The sequence below is a fragment of the Carcharodon carcharias genome, chromosome 1 (assembly GCF_017639515.1).
Source record: "Carcharodon carcharias isolate sCarCar2 chromosome 1, sCarCar2.pri, whole genome shotgun sequence".
Taxonomy (NCBI): domain Eukaryota; kingdom Metazoa; phylum Chordata; class Chondrichthyes; order Lamniformes; family Lamnidae; genus Carcharodon; species Carcharodon carcharias.
Genome location: NC_054467.1, coordinates 188,300,285 through 188,320,274, shown reverse-complemented (window position 1 = coordinate 188,320,274; position 19,990 = coordinate 188,300,285). Strand labels below are relative to the sequence as shown.

The 19,990-nt window shown below is 41.8% G+C and overlaps 1 protein-coding gene across 5 annotated transcripts in view; it reads left to right on the top strand.

Annotated features, from left to right (window-relative positions):
* The window catches only part of LOC121277368 (protein unc-13 homolog B-like), a 710,648-nt gene that overhangs the window by 529,352 nt on the left and 161,306 nt on the right, over positions 1-19,990 (top strand). For all 5 annotated transcript variants that reach the window (XM_041186756.1, XM_041186790.1, XM_041186765.1 and 2 more), the window contains 4 exons: positions 2,068-2,142; positions 9,380-9,599; positions 11,130-11,357; positions 17,150-17,291. In XM_041186756.1, coding sequence (XP_041042690.1) covers positions 2,068-2,142; positions 9,380-9,599; positions 11,130-11,357; positions 17,150-17,291 — 665 coding nt within the window. The remainder of the gene's footprint in view (positions 1-2,067; positions 2,143-9,379; positions 9,600-11,129; positions 11,358-17,149; positions 17,292-19,990) is intronic.

Sequence of the window (19,990 nt, the reverse complement as noted above, 5' to 3'; positions counted from 1 at the left end):
GCTTGGTTTGTGCAAATTAACTGCCATGTTTCCTACATTACAACAGTGACTACACTTTAAAAGTATTTCATTGGCTGTTAAGCACTTTGGAATGACTTGTGGCAATATATAAATGCAAATAATTTATTATGCAACAGGGCACCGGGAATGGGAGGAAATCACAACTGAACCCAATACTTCTTCATGACCATTTCTAGCAATGGCTCCTGTGTAGCATTTAGAAGTGGAAACCTATGCTGTGATATTTTCCCATACAAAAGCTAAAGCCAGGTGTGGCACTCTTCTACGTGCTAGCTTGGATCAGCAAACAGTGCAGATCCTTTGGGCTATCTTTTCCCCTTTGGGGTGAGAATCGCTAGTCAGGAGATTTTCTAATGTCTCAATCCTGCCTCCTGCTCAGCAGTGCAAGCTGATGCTGTTTTCATGGGAGGTTGGTGGGGACGGGCTGAAGTTGGGGCCACTACCTTCCAAAGCAGCCCTGAGCCGGGAATTGAAGTGGCCAGATGCCAACATGGGCAGGTTAGAAGGCCCACTGCCATTTTCTGGGACATTGTCCCAGTCCTGAAGTTGAGTGTTAGGTATCCTAGCCCTTAGCCCTCATCTCCCATTTTCATCCCTCTCATCCCTCATGCTACTAGTCTCCTTCCCATATCCCCAATGTCCATTCATCTAGCATCCACAATGGAAAGAACTCGTGACCCCTTTAATAACATTGAGAAATTATTAGGATGCTCATGAAACTGTCAAACAAACAGCCAATCAAACTTCATGAAATAACTAATCATATTAAAAGGTCATAAGACCATCAAAATGACCAAGCAGCCATTCAAGAACACGTTATCTTTTTGGGAGCTCATAAAACTGTCAATTGAAACAACGTTCACAATTGCTTTGACAGCCCCTGCTGAGCAGAATCCATTAGTAGGGTTTGGAGCTCAGCCAAGCATTTGTGATGTGATTCCATTGCACAACTGTGTCAACAAAGCCTCCAGAGCTGAATGCATTAAAGCCTTTGAAGTAGTAGAACAAAGGCCATCTGTTCCACTGCTTAAAATGCTGAAAAGATGGCTGACCTGTAAATCAAAAATGCAGCCATTGATTGGACTGCTTCAAAGACTGAATCTGTCAATCAATTAAAAGATCAAATTTGGGTGCAATTGACATAGTAAAATCTGAATCTCAATCCTGTTCAATGCAGAAGAGCAATTTATCCACTAGGTAAATCAATCTAATGCATCAGAAGACTTTTCCATTTTCACAATGCTGGTCAATTTAATAGTCACTTATCTTTTATTAACAAAACCCTATCATCAATCACTAAATTAAAAATATACATAACTTATTGCATAGCATTACAGTATGACATGTAAAGTTAACAACACCTTTTAAACGTAACTTTCAAAAGGTTCCCAATTCCAGAACAGGTTTCCCCCTTGGTTCATGACGTGCCTGAGCTAGCCTGAACAACATCTCCTTCAGCAGCTGGCCTGACTCCATGAAAATTCTGGGGGTCCGTAATCACCGTGCCCACAATAGTGCAGCAAGGCATTGGGATTGCTGCATGTGGGCTTGCGACTCGCATCCTTATCTCGTGCCCTTAAAAGATATTGCATGACAGGACTGTGGGCAGGAATCCTGGAATCCGGTCCCCCCTATCTCTATTTCCCCCTTGCCTAATGCGTGTTTGCCCTGCATTGAGACAGTAAAATCTGTCCCTTTGACTTACAGCAAATGCCTGCAGGGAATTCACCACTGGAAGCGCTATTGTTCTTAATTACACCAATAATGCTAACATTTTCTAAGTCACTTGTGTATTCACGGAATATCCTTTACAACAATCGTATATCTATAAGGTTCATTCTTTTAATAGTAGAGGTTAACGTGTGGAATTTTTTTTCCCCTTAAACAAATTCACAATTTTCAGTTTAGATGTATGTGGTTATTGATTTATATTACACAAATTCACAATTAATTTAGTGAGTTAATTCTACTTCATGTTTTTTTTACTATGTTAAAGAACTGCATTGATCTTAAACGAATAATATTACACTTGGTTTCATATTACAGTCACTTGTGCAGTCGCGGAAAGCTGGCATTACCTCTGCAATGGCTACTCGTACCTCCCTAAAAGATGAAGACCTGGTAAGAAGAGTATATGTGAAAAAGACCCATTTGTTAGTTTTTTTATTGATTAAAACAGAAAATGTTAGAAATACTCAACAGGTCCGACAGCATCTGTGAATTGGTAGCTTAAGTTGGGAAATTTCTTGGCTTGGTGCATCCACCACAGGAAAACTTGCCACCAATGGCACAGTTTTCATTCTAGGAAGCGCAGGTGTGAGATGCAGATCGGAGTGTTATGGTCACAGCCAATGTTAATTGCTGCACAAACCAAATCCCAGAGAGAAGCTTGGCTTATGGGCCTTACCCTTTTTTTGTATCCTGAAAGCGAGAAAAAGTCGTACTGATCTCAACAGCACAAAATCCAGTAAACCTTTGGGATTTTCAAAATGAAAAGTAGAAGCTTTATTAGCACGAATAAAAGAAAACCTAAGCACCCAAGATTGCAGTTAAACTTAGTCTTACAAAACATTCCCCCAAAAAGAGTCATTGTTTGGTTAGACCCAAAAGTAAACACATTCCAGGCAACACTCCCTTATAGATGTTTAACTATAAAAAATCCAGTAATATTACCCAAGGCAAACTGCTGTAGTTTCAATACAGGCATACCACATGACCTGTAACTCTCTTCCACTCTGCTATGAAAATCCAAACTTCAGAATAAAGCTTTTTTTCAGCCCAAGGCTTTTCTGGCTTGACTGAATGGCTGATTCAAACCTATCTTCTCCCGACCCAGAGCCACAGCTCAGCAGCTACATCTCACAGCTCCAGCTCAACAGCTTAGCTCCAGCTCCATCCTAGGCTCTCTTCAGTAACTCTAAAATACATTTTTCCCTATCATCTCAGGTTCCATTGTTCTCACACCTCTTTGAAACTCAAAACCTTCTAAATATAAGATCTTTCATGTGTCTGTCTTGTCTTTGCTTTCAGGTCAATAAAATACAACATTCCCACTCCTAGTTGTCTATGGAACTCCTGTGAGATGCAAATATGTTTCTTGTCACCTCTCTGATATTCAGACAAACTCTCCGCTTATCTAAAAATGTAAATGTTAGATCTGCCTTATTCACTTGTACCTCAAACCTACATCTCTATCCTTTTCATGTTTTAAAGCCCACAGACAACCTGTCTCCCAAAAATCTCTGCTAAGCTTAATTAAATCATACACACACAGACAAACCCAGTCTTTTCACAGATTAACGCAATATTTCCCAAAAATATTTTAAGAAATCAATTTCTCACAGGAGGCAGCCACAGGGCCTGCCTGGTGCTGAGGTAGGATAATTAAAATGTCTGCCTCTGTTCTCTGGGACTTTGAGTTAATTATTTTGTGAAATATTAGGCCCTGTAGCCCTCACACTCCTTCACCACGACCACAGGTGATGTTATTTGCTGAGCAAGCCAACTCCCAGAGGGAAACTTGTCTTACTGATCATAACATTTTTTTTTTGTATTTTGAAAACAAGGGAAAAACTACTGATCCCAGAAACATAGAATCCCCGTAACACTTTTAAGATTTTAAAATTAAAAGATTTATTAACAAGATGAAAAAGGAATCTTAAACACATAAGATTAAAATTACGTGGTTAAAACAGATTTACAAAACACTCCCCAAAAAACCCACTTGGTCAGAACACACAAGTAAACTACTTGTCAACAGATCCCTAATAGATTTTTAACCATAAAAATCCAGTAATATTACCCAAGGCAAAGCTGCTGTCTCTTTAGAAAAGGTATGCCACATAACTTCTCACTCCCTTCCACTCTGCTGTGGAAATTCAAAAGATAAAGAACAGACTGTTTTTTGAAAACAAAGACTTTTCTGCTTTGAAACTGGATGGCTGCTTTAAATTCACAACTTTTCTCAGCACAGAGCTAGTCTCAGGACATCTCCGCCACACAGCCAATAAAACTCAACTAAACATCTTTCCTTAAACATCCTTTTACCCTTTGATCTTAGACCCCATTGTTCTAGTCACTTCTTTGAACACAATTTTTCCAAAATATAAATCTTTCATGTCTTCCAATTACCTCCACTTTCGGGTAAAATAAAACTTAATTACCTTCCCTTGTTTATTTATGGAACCTTTAAGTTCTAAAAGTCCCATGTCATTCCTAAACTCCCTTCGAAATTTACCAGCTGAAAAGTCATGACCTTACACCTAATGCAAATTTTAAAACCCAACCTATTTACTTGTACATAAGATTAAAGCAAAATACTGTGAATGCCAGAAATCTGAAACAAAAACAGAAAATGCTGGAAAAACTCAGCAGGTCTAGCAGCATCTGTGGAGAGAGAAACAGAGTTAACGGTTCAAGTCCATATGAACATTTCTTCCTTGAACAGAGGCCCGAACAATCACCATCCACCACCACTCCCCTCTGCCTGACTGAACTTGTTCTCTCACTGAACAATTTCTCCTTAAGCTTGTCTCACTTCTTCCAAATAAAAGGTGTGGGTATGGATACTCGCTGGGGTCCCAGCTATGCCTGTCTCTTTATGATGTATGTGGAACATTCCTTGTTCCAGTCCTACTCAGGGCCCCTCCCACATCTCTTTTCAGCACATTGATGACTATTTCATGCCGTCATGCTCTCATCTGGACCTGGAAAGACTTATCAATTTTGCTTCCAATTTCCACACCTCTAACACCTTCACGTGACCCATCTCTGACACTTCCCTTCCCTTCCTTGATGTCTCTGTCTCCATTTCTGGTGATAGACTGTTCACCAATATTCATTACAAGCCTACTGACTCCCACAGCAACCTCAACAACAGCTCCTCACACCCTGCTTCCTGTAAGGATTCCATCCCATTCTCTCAGTTCCTTCGCCTCCGTTGCATCTGTTCCGATGATGCCACTTTCCAAAACGGCGCTTCTGACATGTCTTCCTTCTTCCTTAACCGCGGTTCCCACCCCACCCCCACCCACTGTGGTTGAAAGGGCCCTCAACCATGTCTGACCCATGTCCCAAGCCTCTGCCCTCACAACTTCTCCTCCGTCTTCACACCTCGCACCCACTCCTCATGGTCCTTCACATGATAGTGTACCCCTGTCCTCACTTTTCACCCCACCAGACTCCATATTCAGAGGATCATCGCTACCATTTCCGCCAACTTCAGCATGATGCCATTTTATTTTAATCCAGCTGTGGGGAAGGATCATACCGACATGAAACGTTAACTCTGTTTCTCTCTCCACAGATGTTGCGAGTTTTTCCAGCATTTTCTATTTACTCATACATTCAACATCACCATTGCCTCCCATTACAAATGCATTACAAACCTTTACTCTTCATCTCTCTGTTCCCACAGACAAGCTGTCTTTACTAACCTTCTCCCAGTTTAACTACACACACACACACCCACACACCCACACTCACTCACTCACTCACTCACTCATTCCCTGCCTTATTCCCAAAAGTGGTTTAAAAATCCATCTTCACACCTCGCATCCACTCCTCATGGTCCTTCACAACTTCCGCGTCCACTCATGGTCCCCACCCAAACTCCATGGCCCCTTATAGTCCCTTTGCCAACCTGAGGCTTACATGACCCCTCTCACCCCCATGGCATTTTATAGTCGTCTTGCTAGCTCATGGCACTTCCATGATCATTCACCCAGTATACACTCTGTACAGATCCAATAAACTCTACTGTAACAATGACATATCTGGAATGACTTAGAAGAAAACATCCATTCATAATTTTCTTAAAATCTGCTGTTACTACAGCCCTATAAAAGTGTCAATCATCCAGAATTTTACAGTATTAAAAGCAGATTAATAGATTGTAAGCAATCAAGCAATGTTTCCCTTCAGTGCACCTCAACAAAGTGAAAGCTGTTATGAGAGTCTGGGCTCTCAGCCAAGCCTTATTATGCATGCTTGGTCAGGTGCCTCCATTTTTATGGGATTTCTACTTTTAACCTCAGTCAGCTGGGTTTCCCAGATTTCGGGAAACACAGCAGGTAAAAGAAGACAAGAAAACAAGAGGATCCATCAAGTAAGTGCCTTTACAACACTGCTTGTGAACCAGAAGAAGCAGGAGAGTTCTCTTCAGGCTCAGCAACCTTATCTGTAAGTACTATCCCTTTGTCCCCGCCCCTTCTACCCCTTGTAATCTGTCTGCTCCCCCCTACCCTCTGGCCATCAACTGCAACCACCCCATGATCTTTTACCAGCCCTTCAATCTGCTTCCTTCACCCATTATCTGTTCTTCTCCCCATGCCTCCTTCCCCCACCCCCTGCCCCGCCTCCCCTAATCATCAGGACGTTCGCCCTGTGGAATGGGAGAAGAGAACCTGGAGGATGAATTAATAGTGTATTTGGAACAGTTTCTTAGAACAATGTGTTCTGGAACCTATAAGGAACCAGGCTATTTTGGATGTAATGTGTAATGAAACAGAATTAATTAAAGACCTTGAGGTAAGGGATCCTCTAGGCAAGGGTGATCATAACAAAATAGAATTTCACGTTCAGATTGAGAGTGAGAAATGTGGGTCCATAACTAATGTCCCAAGCTTAAATAAAGACAATTATAAGGGTATGATGATCGAGTTGGCTAAAGCGGACTGGGTGGATAGGTTAAAAGGTAAGACAGTAGAAAAGCAGTGGCAGATATTTAAGGAGATGTTTCATAACTTTCAACAAAGATATATTCCATTGAAGAAGAACGCCTCTATCAGAAGGATGCACCATCTGTGGCTAACTGAAAAAAAAATAAAGGTGGTATCAAATTGAAAGAAAGAGCATACAATCCTGCAAAGATTCATGGTAGGCCAGAAGATTAGGAAAGTTTTAGAAACTAGCAAAGGATGACTAAAAAAAGAGGGAGAAATTGTACCACAAGAGAAAACGAGCAAGAAATAAAAAATTGACAGGATGAGACAAGTATATAAAAGAAAAAAGTGGCTAAAATAAGCATTGGTTCCTTAAAAGATGAGATTGGGGAATTAATAATGAGAAATGAGGAGTGGCATAAGCTTTGAACAAGTATTTTGTGTCCACCTTCATAGAGAAAGAAACAAAAAGCATTCCAAGAATGGCAGAAAATCAAAAGGCAAAAGAGAGAGAGGAACTTAAAACAATTGCCATCACAAGAGAAAAAATAATGGGACTACTAATTGGGCTAAAGGTTGACAAGTCCCCTGGACCTACTGGCTTACATAAAAGAAGTGGCTGCAGAGATAGTGGATGCATTGGTTGTAATCTTTCAAAATTCCCGAGATTCCGAAAAGATCCCAGCAGATTGGAAAACCACAAGGAGGGAGACAGAAAGCAGAAAACTATAGGCCTAATGTTAGTTAGCCTAATGTCTCACTGGAAAAATGCTAGAGTCCATTATTAAAGAGGTAGTGGCAGGACATTTAGAAAATCATAATACAATTAGGCAGAGTCAGCATGGTTTTGTAAAAGAGAAATTGTGTTTGACAAATTGATTAGAGTTCTTTGAGGACATAATAAGCAGCGTGGATAAAGGGGAAGCAGAGGTAGTGTATTTGGATTTCCAAAGGGCATTCGATAAGGTGCCATATAAAAGGTTTCTACACAAATTAAAAGCTTATCGTGTTGGGTGAGATATATTAACATGGATAGAGCCTAACTAACATGAAACAGTGAAGTGGAATAAATGGGTCATTTTCAAGATGGCAAAATGTAACTAGTGGGGCGCCATAGGGATCCATGCTGGGCCTGAACTATTTATGATCTTTGGATAATTGTAGCCCAATTTGCTGCTGATACGAAGATAGGTAAGAAAACAAGTTGTGAGGAAGATACAAAAGAGTCTGCGAAGGGATATAAATAGGTTAAGTGAGTGGGCAAAAGTTTAGCAGAGCAGAATATAATGTGGAAAAATGTGAGGTTGATCACTTTGGCAGGAAGAATAGAAAAGTAGAATATTATTTAAATGGAGAGAGACTACAGAATGCTACAATAGAGGGTGTCCTTTTACATGAATCACCAAAAGTCAGCATGCAGCTACAGCTAATAATTAGGAAAGCAAATGGAATGTTGGATTTTTGCAAGGGGGATGGAGTGTAAAAGTAGGAAAGTCTTGCTAAAATTGTACAGGGCATTGGTGAGACCACACCTAGAGGACTGTGTACATTATTGGTCATATTAAGGAGGGACATACTTGCATTTGAAGCAGTTTAGAGAAGGTTCACTGGGCTGATTATGGGATGAGGTGTTTGTCTTGTCTGAGGAAAAGTTGAGCAGCTTAGGCCAATATTCCTGGGAGTTTTGAAGAATGAGAGATAATCTAATTCAAACATGTAAGATTCTGAGGGAGCTTGACAGGGTAGATGCTGAGAGGATGTTTCCTCTGATGGGGTTTCTAGAACTAGGGGACACAGTTTCAAAAAAAGGGGTCTCCCGTTTAAGACAGAGATGAGAAAGAATTTTGTATCTCGGGGTCGTTAGTGTTTGGAATTCTCTTCCCCAGTGAGCAATAGAGGCTGGGTGATTGAATATATTCAAGGCTGATTAGACAGGTTTTTAGTTGACAAGGGTTATGGGAGAGTGGGGCGGGGGTACAGGTAGGAAAATGGAGTTAAGGCCACAGTCCAATCTTATTGAATGGCAGAGTTTGCTCGAGGGGCCGAATGGCCTACTCCTGCTCCTATTTCTTATGTTGAGAAACATATATTTCCGGGTTTCCCATTCATAACTGCTGTCTCCCCTTCTGCACCAAACACAATTCGATATTCCATATTGCGGCCAGCCTTTCTATACTGCTGCACATTTGTGCTTTAGCAATGTAAAATTCTTTAATAAATCACAATTGCTAGGAATTACATTTTTTTTACATTATTTGCTCTTTAGTTTGCTGTTAAAAGAAGTGCTGGTGCAACAGGTCAGAAAGCCAACTGCCCTGTGGAATGATGAGAGGTGACATGCACATCATAACAAATCCCTGATTCAAGCTATTTACTGTGAATTGTAATGCCATGGGGTAAAATAACTTAAATGGGAGTGGGAAAGGAAACAGATGCAGAATCATTTAAATATAAAAGATTTTTTTTTGCAGATCTATGCAACATAAATGTATTATTGTATTATTTCTGCCATTCAGCCAGAGGATAAACATCCTCTTATCAGTGACACCTCTGCAGCACTTTCAAAAGTGCAATTACGACATAACAAGATAACATTGGCAATTGGCATTGCAAATATGAGTATAGGAATTTAAGACAGAAAAAGTTGCCAGAAGGATCATGCAGATTTCTAATAATGTTTGCATTTATCTCTGCAGAAAAACCATGTTTATAAAAAGACCCTCCAAGCCTTAATCTACCCTATCTCTTGTACCACACCCCACAATTTTGAGGTCTGGACTGCCACCACGCCTACATACTGCTATGAATGTGAGGGATTACTGTGGGGCATTGCTCGTCAGGGAATGCGGTGCACTGAGTGTGGGGTAAAATGTCATGAAAAGTGCCAAGACCTACTAAATGCAGACTGTTTACAACGTAAGTCTGTTTCCTGTGCACTTACTTATTTTGTAACATGTTTCCATTCATTTTCATTCATTTCAAATGCTAACCTACCTTAATTTGCAGCCCAGCAATCTGTACAATTAGAGCTCTGCTGAGTCTGTCCTCTGTGACTGTGACCATGATAATCCCTTCATCCTTCTTGACCCCACCCCTGCGGCCTTGCATGCACAATATGTCTCTTTGTCCAGCTTGGAGTAACTGCCCTTGTTTGGCGCTGCAACTTACCTATCTGATTGTAACCAAACCACCTGCTGCAATGGTTTCTCTTCCCACTCTTATACCATTCACCCCCAAGTTCCCCAACTATCTATCCTTGGCCTTCTCCCCTTCTCATCTACATGCAGCCCCTTGGTGACATCATCCAAAGACCGGGGGTCAGCATCTACAGACATGCAAATGACACCACATTCTACTTTTCCACCATCTATTTTAAGCCCTTTACTGTGTCTGTGTTGTCAAACTGCTTGTCTAACATCAGGATTGGCCGATCTGCAGCTTCTTCCATTCGACCATTGGGAAGACAAAAACCATCATCTCCCACCACAAATTTCATGCCCTTCCACTGATTGCATCCTCCTCCCTGGTCACTGTCATAGGATTCTGAGGCTGTTCTGCCTATTTGACACTGAGCTGACCTTCAGAACCCAAACCATCTCCTACTTCCACCTTGGTAAGATTGCTTGTCTCCATTGTTTCCTCAGCCATTTGCTGCTGAAATCCACTCCACCTCCTTATCATTCTAAACTAGATAATTCTAATGTTTTCCTGGCTGTCTTCCAATGCTCTGTACATTCAGTAAACTTCAGTTCACCCAAAATGGCGCACCAAGTCCCACTCACCCATCATTCCTGTTCCTGCTGTTATACTGGACCATTGGCTGCCGATCCCCTAAAGCCTCCAAGTTAAGATTTTTACCCCTCCTATTTAAATCTCATTATGGCTTTTCCCCTTTCGACTCCGCGCGTGTGTGTGTGTGTGTGTGTGTGTCTGTGTAGCATCTGTATAATGCCATCCCTTAACCTCCTGGCTTCCTCCGTTCCCAAATACCCACCTCTTAACAGTGTAGTCACACATACGAATATCTCAGCCTTATTGCCTCAGGACCTATTGCTGATTACACTTTGAGACATTTTACTTTGTTCAGGGTACTAGATAGATGCACGTTGCTATTCTCACTTCATTCTGTCCTTGTATGTGCGGGGCAGCAAACTGAAAGCATTGGTAGAGATGTTCCAAAAGACTAACAAAAAAAATGGAAAATCATCATAGGAAGGGAAATCTTTTCTACACTGAAAACTTTTAGAATTGAGTAATTTTTGATTCAATAGTAGGCTATCTATATGAAGAAATCAACCTAATGTGCTTATCCTAGCTCAGCATATACAATGTAACAAACTTTTCGACCAGTGCAATCATCACATTAAAAGAAATTTTGTAATTTCTCTTCAAAACCATTTTTGCATATTAATCGTAACAGTATACTGCAATGTTTCCTGTAAATAGGTGCAGCTGAGAAAAGCTCCAAACATGGCGCAGAAGACAGAACACAAAATATTATCATGGCGATGAAAGACAGGATGAAGATCCGAGAACGGAACAAGCCAGAAATCTTTGAACTGATTCAAGATGTCTTTGGAGTGATAAAAGTTGCACATGCGCAGCAGATGAAGACCATCAAACAAAGTGTACTTGATGGAACATCCAAGTGGTCAGCAAAGATTACTATAACCGGTAAAGTGTAAAAGTTATCAATTCCTTGTATTTGATGGACTAGGATTTGTAAACAACAAATATTTTGCCGGTGATGCATTTTCCCAGTGATTTCTAGAAGATTCTGGAGATTTGGGTTTAAATTTTCAGTGCCATGATTCCTGGCAATAAAGTACTGGGCGCTAGATGGAAAATTTCCCCTGTGACATTACTGCTACACGCCAGTAACAGGCACATCATGGAGTCACAGAATCATACAGAATCTTTTGAGCCCAGAAGGAGGCCTTTTGGCCCATCATGTCCATACCGGCTCTCTGCACGAGCAACCCAGTTAGTCTCACTCACGTACCTTTCCCTGTAGCCTTGCATTTTTTAATATTCAGATAATTATTCAATTCATAAACTGAAAGCCATGAGTATATCAGCCTCCATCAGACTCACAGGCAGTGCATTCCAGAACCTAACCACTCAATGCATAAAATATTTTGGTTCTTGCCCTTTTCACCAATGAGAACAATTTCTCCCTGTCTTCTCTGTCCAGATCTCTCCTAATTTTGAACACCTCTATCAAATCTCCTCTTAATCTTTTCTTCTCTAAAGAGACCAGCCTCAGCTTCTCCAAGCTGTTCATGGGTGGCATAGTGGTAATGTCACTGCACTAGTAATCTAGCAGTCCAGGCTGATCTTCCGGGGGCACGGGTTCAAATCCCACCATTTAGATTCAATGAATAAAAGCTAGTCTCAGTGATGGTGACCATGAAACAATTGTTATAAAAACCCACCTGGTTCACTAACGTCCTTCACAGAAAGAATCTGCTATCCTTACCTGGTCTGGCCTACATATGACTCCAGAACACAGCAAGGTGGTGGACTCTTAACTGCCCTCTGAAATGGACGAGCGAGCCACTCAGTTCAAGGGCAAATAGGGATGGGCAACAAATGTTAGGCTTGCCATTGATGCCCACATCCCATGAAAGAATAAAGAAAAAAATGTATCTGAAATCCCTCATCCCGAGAACCATTCTCCAATGCCTTCACATCCTTCCTTAAGTATGGTGCTGAGAATTGGACACACTACCCCAGTTGAGGCAGAACCAATGGCTGGAGTTTACCAACCCCGCCCCCCATGGTAGGTTCCCATGCGATGGGGCCGGCGAGCCATTGAAACCTCCATTCACATTGGCAGACCGGAAGATCCTACTGGCGTGAGGTACTAGAAAATTCTGGCCAGTATTTTATAAAGGTTCACCTTAGCTTCCTTGTTTTTGTATTTTATGCCTTAGTATAAAATCCAGGATCCAGTATTCCTTATTAACCACCTTCTCAACCTTCCCTGCCAGCTCCAACAATTTGCGCACATATAACTCCGGTCCCTTTGCTCCTGCACCCCATCTTACCTGCATTAAAATTCACCTATCAGCATGTCTGTCACTGTCGTCATAGTCTTCTTCTTCACTATCCTCCTCCAATTTCACAATACCTCCAAGTTTGTGTCATATTCAAATTTTGAAATTGTGCGTTGCCCACCCAAGTCTAGGCCATCAGTATAGAGCAAGAAAAGCAGAGGGCCTCGTACTGACCCCTGAGGAACTCCACTGCATACCTTCCTCCAGTCTGAAAAATATCTGTTCATTACTTCTATCTGTCCCTGTCACTCAACCAACTTCATATCCATGCTGCCACTGCCCCTTTTATTCCACGGGCTTTAACTTTGCTGACAAGCCTGTTATGTGGCACTTTATCAAATGCCTTTTGGAAGCCCATGTACCCTGCATTACCCTCATCGATCCTCTCCTTTATCTCATCAAAAAGCTCAATCAAATTTGCCTTTAACAAGTTCATGCTGGCTTTCCTTAATTAATCCACTCTCGTACAAATGACTGTTAATTTTGTCCCTTCACTGGATGAAAAATCAGATGGTCTTCATTAATTCCTACCTTATTTTCATCTTTGTACTTGCTCTATGCACCAAACAATTATTTAATGCACAAACGCAGAAGAGGAAATCTGCAGCATCCTCTCGGAGTTATTTCAAATGCTGAAAGTAGTTTAATTACACTTCTCTCATTCAGATTGGATTTTGGTTTTTATTGTTCAACCCCAACTGCAGACTTCAGCATAAACTCAAGGCTGACAGTTCAGGGAACCCTGCATTGTTAGAACTTTCAGGTAAGGTGTGAAATGAAGGTTCCTTCTGTCCCCAAATGACCTTCAAAGGCCGCATGCCACTATTCGATGAAGAGCATGGGAGTTCTTCCAGTCTTCTGGCTGAGCACATTGGCTGTGTTTCCTGATTACCTCGATATTTCCCAAATAACAACAGCAACGACAGAGGAATTCACCAAGGTTCCTTAAACAGCACCTTCCAAACCCCTGACCACTACCACCTAGAAGGACAAGGGCAGCAGATAGATGGGAACACCACCATCTGGAAGCTCCCCTCTAAGTCAGTCACCATCCTGACTTAGAAATATGTCACCGTTCCTTCACTGTCGCTGGGTCAAAATCCTGGAACTTCCTTCCTAACAGCACTGTGAGGTCCCCAGCATCACGGATGCCAGTCTTCAGCCAATTCGATTCACTCCACGTGATGTCAAGAAAGGGTTGATGGCACTGGATACAACAAAGGTTATGGACCCTGACAATATTCTGGCAATAGTACCGCAGACTTGTGCTCCAGAACTTGCCGCATCCTGAGCCAAGCTATTCCAGTACAGCTACAACACTAGCATCTGCCCGGCTATGTGGAAAATTGCCTAGGTGTGTCCTGTACACAAAAATAGGACAAATCCAACCCAGCCAATTACCGCCCTATCAGTCTACCCTCAATCATTAGTAAAGTGATGGAAGGGGTCATCAACAATGCTATCAAGCGGCACTTGCTTAATAATAACCTGCTCACTGATGCTCAGTTTGGGTTCTGCCAGGGTCACTTAGCTTCTGTCCTCATTACAGCCTTGGTTCAAACATGGACAAAAGAGTTGAACTCCCGAGGTGAGGTAAGAGTGTCTGCCGTTGACATGAAGGTAGCATTTGACCGAGTGTGGCATTAAGGACCCGAGCAAAACTGGAGTCAATGGGTATCAGGGGGAATACTCTCTGTCGGTTGGTGTCATACCTAGCACAAAGGGAGATGGTTGTGGTTTTTGGAGGTCAGTCATCTAGGTTGCAGTACATCGCTGCAGGAGTTCCTCAGGGTGGTGGCCTAGGCCCAACCATCTTCATCTGCTTCGCCAATGACCTTCCTTCCATCATAAAGTTAGAAGTGGGGATGTTCGTTGATGATTGTACAATGTTCGTAACTCCTCAGATACTGAAGCAGTCCGTATCCAAATGCAAGCAAGACCTGGACAATACCCAGGCTTGGGCTGACAAGTGGCAAGTAACATTCGCGCCACACAAGTGCCAGGCAATGACCATCTCCAACAAGCGAGAATCTAAGCATTTCCCCTTGACATTCAATGGCATTACCATTGCTGAATTCCCCACTCTTAGCACTCTGGGGTTACCATTGATCAGAAAGTGAACTAGCCACATAAATACTATGGCTACAAGAGCAGGTGGGAAGCTAGGAATCCTGCAGCGGGTAACTCACCTCTTAACTCCCAAAAGCCTGTCCATCATCTACAAGGCACAAGTCAGGAGTGTGATGGAATACTTCCCACCTGCCTGGATGAGTGCAGCTCCCACAACACTCAAGAAGCTTGACATGTCCAGGACAAAGCAGTCCGCTTGATTGGCACCACATCCACAAACATTCACTCCCTCCACCGCTGACGAACTGTGGCAGCAGTGTGTACCATCTGCAAGATGCACTGTAGAAACCCACCAAGGCTCCTTAGACAGCATCTTCCAAACCCATGACTGCTATCATCTAGAAGGACAAGGGCAGCTGATACATGGGATTACCACCACCTGAAAGTTCTGCTCCATGCCACTCACCATCCTGACTTGGAAATAAATCATTGTTCCTGCATTGTCGTTGGGTCAAAATCCTGGAACTCCCTTCCTAACAGTACTGGGTGTATCTACACCACAGGGTCTTGCAGCAGTTCAAGAAGGCAGCTCACCACCACTTTCTCAAGGGCAATTAGGAATGGGCAGTAAACGCTGGCTCAGCCAGTGAAGCCCACTTCCAATAAATGAATAAACAAAACTTAAGTTCCTTAATTTATTCAACATCTTTTCTTTCTAAACATAATCATTGCAATACATTCTGAAATTCATCTTTTTAATGTCTTCAGTTTGCTAATACCGCTACTTCTTTTCCTGGCATGAATCCAGAATCTAATGATGGTTCACAATGATTCTCCCAATGGTTCTGAGCATGGAATGCTTGGCAAAGACTAAGAGTACTAATTAATTTGTTGCAAATGAACAAGTTTTTGAATCAAAAGTATTTTTTCAAATTAAATAGAATGACTCTATGTTCCTAATCAATTTCAGCTTCAAGTGTCAGTGGTTTATGAAAAGTGCACTTGACACATCAGAGAGCAGAGGTCGAGAACTTCAACTCTTGACAGACGTCAGCGCTTTCGTGCATTTGTAGACCGGGAGCAGGCTGCAGATGCGTAGACTGGGAGCAGGCTGCACATGCATAGACTGGGAGCAGGCTGCACGTGCGCAGTTGTGTATTGTTTAATTTCCTTGGGCCCAGCATGCCTGTGCAGGAAGGAAAACAGCATGAAAACGTCATGTAACTGGAAGTGGAGTACCATTGCTGGCAAGGGGACAGGGAGAGTTCCAAAAGAAGGGTTCCAGGCAGCGGTCAGGATGAGGTCCCAGTTAAGTTAAAATTAGATAAAGGGCTGTGGTCAGCACGCTTTAAGTGAAGATGGCTCAGGGGAAGCCCTGGTAATTGACGTGGGCTCAGGGGAAGCCCTGAAGATAAAGAAGGCAGCAAAAAGTTGGTGACTCTGTGCTGCGGGCCATTGAGGCAAAGCTACCCCTTTGACTAAGTAGTGTTCTGCTCTGCAGGGCCAAAGATCTGAAGTTGTGCTTGTGAGTGGTTCTTGAGTACGTACTTGGGAATCTAGGGAAGATGAGATTGAAACTCTTGAGAGGCGGGCAGCTGTTGAAGCCGTCCGAGTTGGAGCGACCTTTGGAAAGAATTCTAATGTTAGAACTTCAAAGGTGAAGACTGGAATTTCTTGTTAGGGAGAGGATGGACTTTTCCATTTTTGAGACTAGGACTGGAATCGCCCAGTAGCTCACGCTGGTGGGATCTTCTAGTCTCGCTCATGCAAGCAGAGGTTTCATTGGCTTGCTGGCCCCAGCACGGGGATGCTGGAAGATTCTTGCTGAAGTGTTTTCTATTTCCATTCACAAATTTAAATCAATGCATAAGTCTAAATTCATTCTAAGAAGTGTTCTCCCACTTTGAACACACAAATTCTCTTTATTACAAATAATAGATATTATCCAATATTATTTTGTTGATGTTATTTCATGCCTCTATGAACTGTCCACCGATCTCTTCCTGGCTCTCTCAACTCTACCTTTGGATGCATATGACACCCCAAAAATTGTACAATTTCCCTTCTTATTTCTTAGCTCTAACCATATGGATTCCAACTTAACACAGTCCCAGGCAAGTGGGTTCTGTGGCGTTTTTCGTGCTGGTTTATGTGGTTAAGATGCATTAATTCTGTGCACAATAGTCAGATAATATAAACATGATGAAATGGAAATCATTGTGAACTCCTGTAACTTGGAAGTCACCACAGCCTGAGCCTTTATTTTTTAAATTGAAAAAAAAATGACTTAGGAATCTATTTACACTGCTCTAAAGCTTGATTTCCAACTCTTTGCAGTGGTATGTGCTCAGGGACTTCAAGCAAAGGATAAAACTGGCTCCAGTGATCCATATGTCACTGTTCAGGTTGGCAAAACGAAGAAGAGAACAAAGACTATCTATGGAAATCTGAATCCTGTGTGGGAGGAGAAATTTTATTTGTAAGTTTTCTGCTATAGAATTTATAAAAATCAATTTGAAATCAAGATTGTTTTGGTTCATTATAACTTGAGTCTATATCTAATTTTAAAAAAAGTCGATTAGACCTTGGGTTTTAGAATATGTAAGTAATAAGTAATGCATTTGACATAACTTAGTTCTTTTTACATTAGTTTCCTTTGGACACACCAATTGCATAATTATCTCAGCTGCTACCTGATTCCACCTGAGGCTTTTGGCAGTCAGTGCTCATATTAGATATCAGTGTTGCCTTCAGGATCTTCGCTACAAGTGGGCCTTTAAAGATTGTAGCAGGGATAATTTTAATTCTTCATCAGTGGGAACATAAAACAGCAATAGGCCATTCAGTCATTGAATTAGATCACTGCTGATCTATATCCATGACATCTGAATGACCATCCATTTTACGCCCCTATTGGAAAGGGAAATTAGACAGGGTGTATAAGTCCAGCCAATGCAATACTGTCAGTTCTACATCATTGTAAAAAGTTAAAATTACCTCTATGCTTTGATGTTATCTTTGAAGCATAAAGAAAATTTCTTGACTTTATTGGGATATGATTTATAGTGCTCAGCAATAAATCTAAAGAGTTTTATTCATTCTTCAGAGCTTTTACATCCTTCCTGATCCAATTTAGTTTTTTTCCTGATCCTGATTTATCCAAGAACCCACTCACATCCTGTAGTTCAGTCAGCTGCTTAATCTTGGTCATGGCATCATCCTCACCTCAATCTAGTTTAGTTTTCTTAACGGAAGAATTAAAAAGCAAGGAAATAAAATTGAAGAAGTTTGAAAGTAAACTTACAATTTAAAATAAAGGTTATGTTGTACATGCAATACCAAGCCCCTGAAGCTTTGGAAGCAGGCAAATTAACACATTACTGAACCACAGTGATAACATATACATTTTCTGATTTTGAATTCTGACTCTGCAAATTGTATCATCCAGGTTAGGTTTTCACTTTCTGTTCTCTATTTCGGCACAACTATATTATCTGTCAGCTCTCATTTAGTTTGATGCTTGCAGCCTGACACAAAGAAGAATATTCGCGTTTTGATAATCTTGCACTTAAAAATAGCCTGGTACAATGCATTTAATTTGCATGATTCATTCAGCCTATTTTAATTTAAGAATAATTGCCACATTGTTTGGCAGCATGTTGATAGTCACTGTTATATCATGCACTCTAATTTTAATGCTGTTCTTTCCTTTTGGGAAAAATGCCACATAGAAATGGTGCACGTTTATCTTTAGACTCATTAATAGCTTCCACTCTGATTTAAGATCAAAGTTATAAATCATTTGGATGACATGGGTCGAATACAAGCCTGGGGGAGCAGTATAATTCCAACACCATTATGTTGGGGAGTTTATTCCAACAAGCAAAAGCCAGATCTACTGAGTTTTCATCCCATTTAAATTAAAAATCCCAATTGACATGCCTTCCATTCTGGACTTTAAGTGAAACCTGCATTAAAGAAGGCAAAGAGTGAACTGTTCTAGAAATATTGAATGCCTTTGGAAGAGGCAATAGAGCACTTTGGGCTGGGGATAGAAATCATCTTGGCTTTCACTGACTAAACTGGTTGCCTTATATCCTATACAGTTTAATTTTTATAGGTACTTTTATTTAATTTTTCTCTTTCTTCCATTTGTTTTTCACGTCAAGTTGTCACAAGTTGTCTCTACCAAGATGCCTAGAACTGCACAAACATGGTGATGGTATAGTGACTAGTGATCCAGAGACCCAGGGTAATGCTCTGGGGACCTGGGTTCAAATCCTGCCATGGGAATTTGAATTCAGTAGAAATCTGGTTCACTAATGCCCTTTAGAGAAGGAAATCTGCTGTCCTTACCTGGTCTGGCCGACATGTTACTCCAAACCCACAGCAATGTGGTTGACTCTTAAACGCCCTCTGAAATGGCCTAGCAAGCCACTCAGTTGTATCAAACCATTACAAAGTCACAAAGAAGGAATGAAATCGGACGGACCACCTGGCATCGACCTAGGCACTGGAAACGACAATGGCAATCTCAGCCCTGTCAACCCCGCAAAGCCCTCCTTACTAACATCTGGGCCCTAGTGCCAAAATTGAGAGAGTTTTCTCACAAACTAGTCAAGCAGCAGCCTAACATAGTGATTCTCATGGAATCTTCTCTTGCAGATAATGTCCCAGACACCACCATCACCATTCCTGGGTATGTCCTGCCCCACCGGCAGGACAGACCCAGCAGAGGTGGCGGCATAGTGGTATACAGTCGGGAGGGAGTTGCCTTGGGAGTCCTCAACATCAACTCTGGACCCCATGGAGTCTCATGGCATTAGGTCATACATGGACAAGGAAACCTCCTGCTGATTACCATGTACTGTCCTCCCTCAGCTGATGAATCAGTGCTCCTCCATGTTGAACACTACTTGCGAGAAGCACTAAGGGCACAGAATGTACTCTGGGTAGGATCTTCAATGTCCATCACCAAGAGTGGCTCGGTAGCACAATTACTGACCAAGCTGGCTGAGTCCTAAATGACATAGCTGCTAGACTGGGTCTGCGGCAGGTGGTGAGGGAACCGACAAGAGGGAAAAACATACTTGACCTCATCCTCACCAACCTGTCTGCCGCAAATGCATCAGTCCATGACCATATTGGTAGGAGTGACCACTGCACAGTTGTGGAGTG